The 10,776-nt window shown below is 48.8% G+C and overlaps 1 protein-coding gene across 1 annotated transcript in view; it reads left to right on the top strand.

Moving 5' to 3' along the window:
- Positions 1-10,347, top strand: part of LOC106746696 (sonic hedgehog protein A) — a 49,471-nt gene extending 39,124 nt beyond the window's left edge. Inside the window, exons 2-3 of the mRNA XM_014623514.1 lie at positions 5,923-6,184; positions 9,614-10,347. Of these exons, the coding sequence (XP_014479000.1) occupies positions 5,923-6,184; positions 9,614-10,347 (996 nt within the window). The remainder of the gene's footprint in view (positions 1-5,922; positions 6,185-9,613) is intronic.
- The last annotated feature ends 429 nt before the right edge of the window (positions 10,348-10,776 follow it).

Genomic DNA, 10,776 nt, shown 5'->3' with positions numbered 1-10,776 from the left:
GGGGGGGGGGGGGAGGGATGTGCGAGAGAAAGAGAGACGGAGAAGAGAGAAAGAGAGAGGGGAGATAGAGCAACGAGCACGTTGAAACAAGAAGATTGGAATAAAAGGTTGGCCTGGCCGCGAGAAGGTAAAGCCGGTGAGGACCGGAGGTGGAGAAGGACCGGAGGAGAAACCGGCGGGGGCGGGGCCCCGTCTGCGGATGCTGGTATGGAGCCCAGTCCTCCTTCACCATCTTCCTTCATCTCGGACCCAACCCCCTTTCGAGGCAATACGTGGCCCATCTTCGGCTTCTCCGCTGCTCCCGCCGTTTCTTCTACTTCAACATGTTTCTCCTCTTCATCTTCCTCCTCCTCCTCCTTCTTCTTCGCCTTCTCCTTCTTCTCCTCGTCGTCATCGTCGTCGTCGTCCTTCTCCTTTACTCTTTCTCTCTTCCTCCTCCTTGACCTCCTCACCCTCGGCGTCTCTGACTGTTCGGCAACACTCCGACGTCGTTTGTCTCGGCGTCCCGCTCCTTTGTTCTCCGGCGATGGCTCGACAATTTCGTGGACGTTATTCGCGATTTAACGAGCCGTAACAGGCAGCACGAGGGCAATTAGTACCGCAGCGAACGGGGGAAATTAATATCGCTCGCTTTAATGTCGCTACGTTGATTATACGCAGCGCCGGTGGACGCACGCGAGCGAAGTCGCGAACGCGCGAGAGTTAACACGGTCTTGCCGTGGCGTTCGTGCGATAAGATACGAAATATGTAAACGAGGTGTAAGCGACAAGCGCTCACCGTAATTAGCGGCTATCGGGGCGAATGATGGAGGAGAGATAAAATAACGGCGGGATGAAATAACACAGGATACGTACACGTACACACGTACAGACGGGCAGTCTGCGTCGCGCAAACGCGACCCATCATTCGTCGCGACTGGTTTCTCGGCTACCGGCTGTCCGCTTCTCGGTGACGTATCGCGTAATTCTCGTCCTGAATCTTATTATTTTGATATCGATTCTATATTGTTCTTTATAACAATGTTAATCCTGATCTCTCTCTCTCTCTCTCTCTCTCTCTCTCTCTCTCTCCAACAAGCTCTCAAACGTGGAATATACGGGATTTCTTCAAATGACGAAATTTCCGCGCTGCATTCGAATCGACACACGAAGGAGATACAGACGCGTCCAGTCGGACAAGCAAAATCTTCGAAGAACACTGAACTTTTTCGTGAAAAGGTTTAACTGACGGATTCCGTTGACATTTATTCGTCATCCTTTAAGAATTTCTTCGAAATGACAAATTTTTCTTGCAATATGTCTTACAAAGAGCAGAAGCGTTCATGAAAATAATTAGATGCAGTAGCTAAATTATTTGTAACATATGGACACTTAAAACTTTAGCAAAGTAAGCAATTTTGATTGCTGCAGTAGCAAACTCTATTGTTGCAGCAGCAAACGTTCTATCGTGAATGTTATTTATGATAATTGAATGTTATTTATGATAATTCATAGAAAAATGAATGTTATTTGTTGAATGTATATTGTACTATCATGAATGTTATTTATGATAATTCATAGAAAAAATAATGTTAAATCGATGATAGATATTCTCACATGTAAGCAAGAAGTAAGTAAGAATATTATAATATTCTTAAAAGATTCTTCTCTAGTCTCGAATTGAATGTGAGTAATACTTGCATCAGTACAAATTCAATCAAATGAAGACTAAACATGTTCTAAGAAGATTATAATATATTCTTGTTTATACATGAATATAGTTTTAAAGGCTCGGAAAAACCCGTTTTTCTTCTATTTTTCCACAATCTTTTCGAATTTTTTGTGCGAAAAACATGAAAAAACGTTTTTCTCCATTTTCTCCAAAGATTTTTGTGATTTTTTTCCGTGAAAAATTGAAAAGAAAGAGTTTTTTTAAGTATATATATGAAAACATCTATTATTGATTTAAGACTAACTTTTTCCGTGTACATTTTCCGCAACAGCAAATGAATTTGCTACTACAACAATTAAAATCGTTTACTCTCCTAAAATTTCACATGTCCGTACTTTACAAATAATTTAGCTACCGGAGCTAATCTCTTTTTTCCGGTGTTTGATTGCCGCCGGTGCTGCTGTTTTCTCTTTCGGTTAGATCAAAAACCGGCGGCCACGGGTAGATCGAACGATGCCTCGAATGAGGACGCTACCGGCTCGAACGATTCCCGAGAAACTTACATTTTTACACTTCCCATAGAACGGGATCAATGCGATTCCATTAAGGTCGTTTGCGCCCCGAGGGTGAAACCGCGGCTTCCCTTTTGTGTTTCGCACGAGAACGGCCCGCGTTTCGTCTTCGGTGCGTTTCGCGCGTACGTACAAGCTCCTCTCGCCCTGGGACTTCCTTCGATTTCTGCCACGGATTCTCGATTCTCGCGTAACCACCCTCTCGCCTCCCACCCTGTCCCCGCCGTCCGTGCTTCCCTCCTTATCCCTAATGCATTACGGACCGGGCCATTTTTCACCCGAAATGGATTTTCATAAGACCCGACATTCTCGGCTTTGACTAACCGCGCGCGCGCGCGCGAGAGCACTCTTTCTCATTCCTTCATACCCTCCATCTCCTCAAGTCCGCCAAAATGTTTGTAAATAGATGTAAAGTCTGGGAGGGGCCCAGGGGGTACCCCGCTGTGCGAACAAGGCTCCCCATAGCGCACTACGGCCGATATATCTCTCGGGCCCTTCACCATTCTTCCCTCTCTTTATATGAGACTCCTTCGGGGCTTTTATACCTCCCCCTCCTCCGCTTTCCGCCTCCTCTTTCTCTCCTCCTTGACTCCATCGTCATTCTCATCCTCTATTACCTCGGTTCTCATCATGCATCGCGCGCGGCCCCGCAAACGCTACGCCCGAAAGCCGAAGGGCGCATGGGAAAATTTCGATCGGCCCCTCGGATCGGCAGTCTTCCTCGTCGTGCGAGGAACACGTCCAGATCCATCGCCCTCTCGGCGATTCCGATGCGATTCTCGAACTAATTGGGTCGCTTTGTTGGCCGTATCCCTAGAAAATCCCTAGATAATGATTTGTCGGGGTCGTGCGCGAAAGATTCGCTCATTTTTGTTCATCTAACAGAGAGACGAGTCGACGGTCGAAGTGCCTCGTTCCAATCTCCAGAGAACGACACATTCTTAGACTAAACGTGGCCGCGGCGGATTCTCCGCTTTCACGCGGCCGGAAGCGGCGGCCGAACGTCGATGGCCGGTCATGTTGCGGTGACCAGGAACCGACGGCCACCGCTATAAATTTCGCGAAATGTATCGCGCACGAGGGAATTAAGGCCGCCTATTGAGACCCGGTCTACGCTTCGGCTTCTCGCAGCCCGTTCGCAGGAGGTTCATTCAGAGCGGCCCCCGGTTCATCGCCGCGGGGACCTTAATGGAAATTCATCCGACAGCGGATGGGCGTGCGATTCTCGGCGATTGTGGCAATCGCGTGCACGTGGCCGGTGAAGGTTTTCACCGGCGAGGATGACCGGGACCGCGAGAGAGAGAGAGAGAGCGAGCGAGCGAGGTAAAAAGGACACGAGGAGGAAGAAGAAGAAGAAAAAGAAGACGACGAAAGGGAGGAAGAGGAGAAGGAGAAAGACGAGGAGGAGGGAGAGATGGGACCGGTCCCCCGAGGGCCGTCGTCTGCAGTCAATAGGGTCTAATTGCCGCAAGGAGAGCTGCAAATTCGTGGATATTGTTAGCCCCCGTTTCGTTGCCGGTTAACGTCCAGCGGGTCTCATTGTGGCCGCGAACCGCGCGAGCCGCTTCGTGCCTCCGACAGCCGTCGTCGTCATCGGTTGCGCGTTGCCGTCATTGAGGAGACACCGCGGGAACGAGAAAAAGGGGTGAGACAACGCGGAGGTTGTTTCGAATATCGCCGCGGCAATTCGCCGATATCGGCCGTTCCTCTCGACATGCTCCTTCGCAATCGACGAGCAACGACGATGCCAGTGAATGATCGGCGGCTTCTCCCTTTCGCGAAAGTCGAGCGGACCCGTTCCCGAAAATTGCTCTCTTCCGCGCGTTTGGTCGGGAATAAAAAGGACAAAAAGACCGACCGACCGATCGGCGCGATTCACGCCGAAAGAGTGCGATCCGCGTCCGGTCATCCGCGCGCGATACGGCCCTGCGTGGGCGATTGCCCTCCTTGTTCGAGAATCGATTTGAACACGGACCCCAGAGGCCTCGAATGCCCCTCGACAATACCGCGGTCCCGCTCAATGGAGGCTCCTTCGCGTTTGCCTTCTCGCGCCCTCGATACGCCGCGTTCCGGATTAAGGCCCGGGTTTACACGGGTCCGCGCAGCGGCCGGGCCTGACAAGGGATCCTCGCGAACCCGGAAATTTTGATTCTAACGGAGCTTTGCATACGTGAAACCAGGGTAAATTTAAGCACGTTTTGGAAATTGTCAGGCATAAAACGGATTTCAACGGTGACACCTCGCAATGTAGCTTCCGGCTCGTGAACGTCTCGACGTATCTCATAAGCTATTCATATATATATCGCCTTTCAAAACCATTTTCTGACACCGAAGGAAGATTGTCCAAGTTCGCTTACTTGTTTTACTCGCATGCGTGCAACGTTTCGTTAGGATAAGAATTTCCGGTTTCGCGAAATTTTCTCCTGAGTCAGCGCCGAAATCCGAGCTTTGTTGAGGAGAGAACGTTATTGATTCACTGCCGACTGGCCGATCCGGCCAACCGCCACCATCGTCGGTGCAGGTAGACAACGAAAGAGAAAATTGCCCTCGGCCGGACAAGAGGAGAGCAGATAGAGGATCGACAGGACCGAACGCGCGTTCCTCGAGATCGGCTATATTTATACTCCTGTTTGCCCGCTGATTCGCCACGCACTAGGCCCATTTAAAGTCTCCTAAAGATCCCCGGGTCCGACCTCGTGACCGGTCGGAACTCGCATTCGTTTACCTCACAGTGGTCTCGCTCGCACTACTTAACGCCACCGGTCACAAGGTGGGCCCCCCTTTTTCCGCGCGCATCCGCGTGAAATCGCCGAGTGAATTCCCCGAGTCAGGCCCGAGTTCTTCGCGTGATGTTTCCAGACACGGGGGAAAATCGCATTAGGCGGAACTTCCCGGAAAAGGGAGTCGCGATGTCCTTCAGCCGGTGGCAAAGAACGTCAACTTTAACCTTAAACTCGCCGTTGTATCTAACTGCGTTTCCAGGCTCGTTTGGAAATCATTATGAAGATTAATCGGAAAGTATACGAAGAAATAGGGTCTCGATGTTAAGATAAAACTCATCCGATCTAAGGTAAAAGCACCAATGTGCCTGGATACGTATCTAAGGTTGATATTCATGGTCGAATCTTGTATTTAAGACCGTCTTAAGTTCGTCTTCAGATATTTCGTAGCCAATAAAATGAACCGTACAACATCTGAAGATAAACTTAAGACGGTCTTAAATATAAGATTCAAGGATCCAGCTATGAATACCGGCTATTAACTCTAGACATTTTTATTATTTTAGCCTCTAAATACGAATATTTAAAAACTTTTAACACAGAATATATATACATACATTGAATATATATATTCTAGGTTGAAAGTTGAAATATTCGCATTTAAACTTTAAAGGTCAAAACAATAATGATGTCCCGGGTTAGGTGCGTATTCAGGCATTGATACTTTTATCTTGATATATTGGCGATTTAAAAGCACACATATAGAAACGTGCTGGCTGTAAACTGAAATTTCGCAAGTCCGGGCAATGCAAGATCGAAAAGTCTCCTTCTGTCTGCCGTCACCGAATTATTTCATCGCCTCCTCTTCATTCTTTTTTTTGTTTATATTTACTTCACAACTGTATTTAATGCATGTATTACTCATAATCTGTTATATCGTATACGTTAACGATTCAATGATCTGGAACGTATGTTACAGAGATGCAAGGAGAAATTGAACAGCCTCGCGCTCTCGGTGATGAATCAATGGCCGGACGTGAGGCTGAGGGTAACCGAGGGCTGGGACGAGGAGGGTAAGCACGCGATAGATTCACTGCACTACGAAGGACGTGCTGTCGACGTGACGACGAGCGACCGGGACCGCTCAAAGTACGGAATGCTGGCGAGGCTCGCGGTCGAGGCTGGTTTCGATTGGGTCTACTACGAGTCCAGGTCGCACATTCACTGCTCCGTTAAATCCGGTTAGTAGCTTCCGTTAGTAGAATCCACGTTCGTACCACGAACGATGCGCCGCTGACGCTAACGCGGACGGATTTACAGCGTGGCGGATGTGTTATAGCCATGTATAGAATAGACCGAGCATTCTCATTAGAGGGCTGAAGCCGGCATTAGTGAGATAGAGGCAATAGAGGCAGTGGTGATTTCCTCGTCTAATTGTGTAGTTGATGGGAAGAGGGAAAGAGGAGAGGCGGAAAAAAGGAATTAGCTGTCCATATAATACAACTGAAATTTAGTTACCTCCTTTTTAGCTGTGGGGGCTGAAAGTTAAGTACGGGGATAGAAAAACTAGCTAAATTAATTAAATTTCAGTTGCATTATATGGACAGCTAATTTTTATCCGCCAGAACTAGTTTTTAGCTACGGGAGTTACTTTTTTCCGTGTGGTTACAAGTATTATGAACTAATAACTACGAATTATATATACCGGTGTATTATTTATGTGTTTTCTTCACACAATCAAATACACATTATAGCTCTCTTTCCTTCACTATGTCCACTCTCACTCTTCTATTTCCTCTGTATCGTACCTTATTACAGCACGACAGAGAAAGCATCACTGTTAACATATCTCTACTCTTCGATCTTGACTTTAACTCTCCAATGGCAATGCTCAGCCTATTCTACGTGTCTATCCCTTACAGAAAACTATTACTGGCAGTGATTAATTAGCCAGTGATAAATAGTAGTATTATTACTCGTACGAGTAATGAAACTACCGAGCAACAATAATTTATCACTGACCGATTTGTCACAGTCTGTGATATTTTTCTGCCGGGGACGGTCGTAGAGAAACGTTGAATCACGTGACAAGAAGAACGTTGAAGAGTACCTCGCTAAGTTACCTTTTTCTGTTGACAAATGGAAAACGGAGACGAGTAAATTTTCACGAATTCGAGGCGTAGGGGGGGCCCGTATGAATCCGCATCGCGTTCCTCGGAATCGGGTCGATCGGCGAAAGAAATCGTCGATTTGAAAGTGACGCGATAAAGTCTCGGGTATAATTGAGAGTAGATAAGTGTTAAGTAATGTCCGGTAGAATGGAGTCCCCCGGAGCCGCCGAGAGAACGTTGTTAAACGACTGTCGGAAGTCGGTAGTCAATTCACGGTCGGATTGCATGCAGATTTTAATTGCGCCGCGCGTTCATTTCTCGTTAATACCCCGCATAAAGCCCGATTACAACGCGCGCCAATAAAGACGGGCGTATAAACTACCGTGGCGGTAGTTGTAACGATGTCGTTTAATGCAATAAAGATGCTGCAGTCGGTGCGGTACGTCGTTTAATGGAACAAGGATACTAAAGTCTCACGCTGTTCTCAGTTACGAGTGACAGAATGACTTAACGCCTCGGCCCCGCGCGCGCGCGTCATCCGCGGCAACGCGCCGGCGGGGAACGTTAAAATCACTTAACGTTGCGTAATCGGATCGGATTGCGATTTATCAACACCGGACGATCCCGACGTCGCTAATTTCACGCGCGTTATTAGAGCGCCGAGTACCGTCAACGCCGAAACGACGTTTGCGCGAAAGGAAGTCAACTCTCGGCGAAGGAAAATTCGATCACCGTGGCTGAACGGACGCCGTCGCGTCTCGCGAAAATCGCCTTCGCGCTTCTTGGCAAATTGCGAAGCCGCGGATGCCTATTTTACCGACGTTCATAGATAGTAGGTCACGCGATGGTAACATATAGAGAGCAGCATCGAGCAGACCGGAGAGATTCATCACGCGGCCAATCTGTTCAGCTTTGACCTCCGCGCGCGGAATATTTCGCAAAATTAAATTCTGCTCGTGACCAAGTGATGAGGAAAAAGAATTGCTCCACGCTGTTTCCCTTCTCGATTCTTCGATTGAATTATTTCTAACATTTTATATATATTTCCGTATCCGTATAGTAAAGAGCAAGAAATTGCAATTTTTTTATTTACGTCGCTCTTGAAACGGGGGCTTTGTTGCGCAAAGTGAGAGAGAGAGAGAGAGAGAGAGAGAGAGAGACTCGAACTGCGAAGAACTTGTTGCATCTATCGATCGGCTCGCCGCGCTTCTCGCTTCGGTATCCCCCGTGTGATCGGCCATATTTACCTGCACTCAAGCAATCAGCGGTCCGTGCTCGTTCCAGACTACGGTCGGGTCTCGAATTTCAAAATAAATGCCAATAAATCGGGCCGTGCCGGCTCGAATTAAAACCGGGCGTAAAAATGGGCGCGAAATCGATACGAGTCGATGCTCAGAACGAAGGGCGAAACAATGGGACGACGGGGGGTACCGAAAGCGCGGCAAAAAGCGCCAGCGAATGCGATCCGCGCGTGTCGCGACTTTAACATTCCGGCAATTTTCACCAGGATCGCGTTAATCGGCTTAACCGATCGATGCTGATGCGAACACGCTTTCGGCGATACCTGCGTCTGCAGTCACTCCATTGCATCGCACCGTCGGAAATCGCGTCGAACGCAGAAAAGAAGCGGAAGGAAAACTTGAAGATATCGTTTCTGATCTGTGCGCATGCAAAGCAATAGTTTATTTCTTACATGTTCTTCTCCTCGGTGCAGAACTTTATACTTATAGAAAAATTCCGAAATATGATAAGACACGACGAGAATGTCATAGTTCCAAGAAATATATGGCAAGAATATCGTAATTCTAAGAAATACGATAAAAATATTGTATTTAAAAGTTTCGCTGCCTACATAACTTTAAGATTATTTCACTCGCGCGGATAATGAAGATTTCGCTGCCGCACACAGAGAAAATATTGTAGTGAAACTGCAAGATTTTATAATGTTGGATCATACCGGAATTATGACTGAAATTATTATATGTGTTGTAATCTTTAATGATGTGTACAAAGATTGAAACAAACATGATAATTTTAGTTATAATTTCGGTACCCGACATTACAAAATTTTGTAGTAACTTTCACCACAATATTTTCCCCGCAATCATAGTTTAGCTGAAAGCGTTTTGCTGCTGTAGCCAAAAGTTTACTACCGCGAGCAAAACTTCAGTCCCGATTGTTAGGTGTATAAGTGCCACACCTAATATGTCTAATGTAGCCAAACTTCTAGATATACTACCATGTGCTAGCTGAATCTCCAGTTCAGGTACATTCTCCAGACACCTGCAGGTTCAGTTGCAGCAGGCATATATCAGGGCAACCACCAAGCAGCAGTAACCAAAGTTCCTGTTGCAGCAGCAGCAAATTTCCAGCTACAGCAGCAGAATATCCTCGGCCCGATTAGCTGCGCCTTAGCAAAATCCCTCTTCCATGCAGCATATATTTAGTAGAATCGCAGAAGCACGCGAATTGCGCGATAAGAAATATTAATCTTACCTTCGCGAACCTTTCGTTTCGCTGAAGGGCCTCTTCTCACTCCTCCCGGCCTCTGCTTTTCAGACTCGTCTTCGGTGGGCAAGTCCAGCGGCTGTTTCCCCGGCAAGAGCCTGGTCAGAACGGAGAACGGCGGCACGAAGAGGCTGGAGGAAGTGCAGCTCGGTGATCGCGTCGCCGCCTTAGACCCCTACGGGAACGTCGTGTACAGCGAGGTGATCGCCTTCCTGGACCGTTCGCCGTTCGAGAGGAGGCAGTTCATCCGCCTGACGACCGAGTCCGGCCGAGTGCTCACGCTGACACCGGCGCACTTGGTGCCGGTGGAGGGTCGATCGTCCGTGTTCGCCGCCAAGGTGCAGCCGGGCGACAGGATCCTCGTGAGCGGGACGAACACGGCGGAGAATCGGGCGGAGGACCAAGCGAAGAACGATCTGCGATGGGATAGCGTGGTGGAAGCGAAGCTCGTCCTCGAGGAGGGCGTGTTCGCGCCGCTTACGACGGAGGGCAACCTGCTGGTGAACGACGTCGTGGCGTCCTGCTACGCCGTGGTCGACAGTCAGTCGGTGGCGCATTACGCCTTCCTGCCTATGAGGATCTGGCACAGTATGGTGTCCTTCTTCGTGCAGACGAGGCCAACCGAGGCCCCACGATATCCCGAAGTGAGGCAGCGCGCCGAGATTGGGGCATCGTCGAACCAGACCACGACGATCACGACGCAGCAGGACGGCGTCCACTGGTACGCCTCGTTCCTCTACTCGCTCTCCAGCTACGTGCTGCCGTCGAAGATGCTGTACGACTGAAACCTCACGGCAAGGCGAGCCGAGGGTGGCGAACGAGTGTCGTGATCAAGTGCCGATTGGATCATCGGAGGCACAGGCTCGAGTGTTCGCGTTACCGAGGACTTCTTTCTTCCTGACGCCGTCGAGCGTCGAGACTTTAGTACTGATTAATCGCCGAGGCGACTCGTCGAAGCTCTCGTAATTTTCTTTCTTATGTGGCGTCATGAGTGGTTGCGCGCGCGCGCATCGCCGAAGCCAATGGACGCCTGAATCGTGGAGGACGCATCGTAGCGACTGAACGCGCGGAAGAGAAACGTCGTCGCAGACGAGAGAGACCATAAGTTGGCCAGTGACCCATCCGTGTTCACCGAGTGATGTGTAGTATAATAGATCCGCAGGACGACGGAGGAGCGGCAGAGGGTGAAAAAAAGAAATTTCCGAGCTTCAGGG

Source organism: Dinoponera quadriceps, unplaced genomic scaffold (genome assembly GCF_001313825.1).
Source record: "Dinoponera quadriceps isolate SergipeBrazil2010 unplaced genomic scaffold, ASM131382v1 scaffold1565, whole genome shotgun sequence".
NCBI classification, from domain to species: domain Eukaryota; kingdom Metazoa; phylum Arthropoda; class Insecta; order Hymenoptera; family Formicidae; genus Dinoponera; species Dinoponera quadriceps.
Note: the sequence above shows the minus strand (reverse complement) of the source record. Positions and strands in the feature narration are given on the sequence as shown.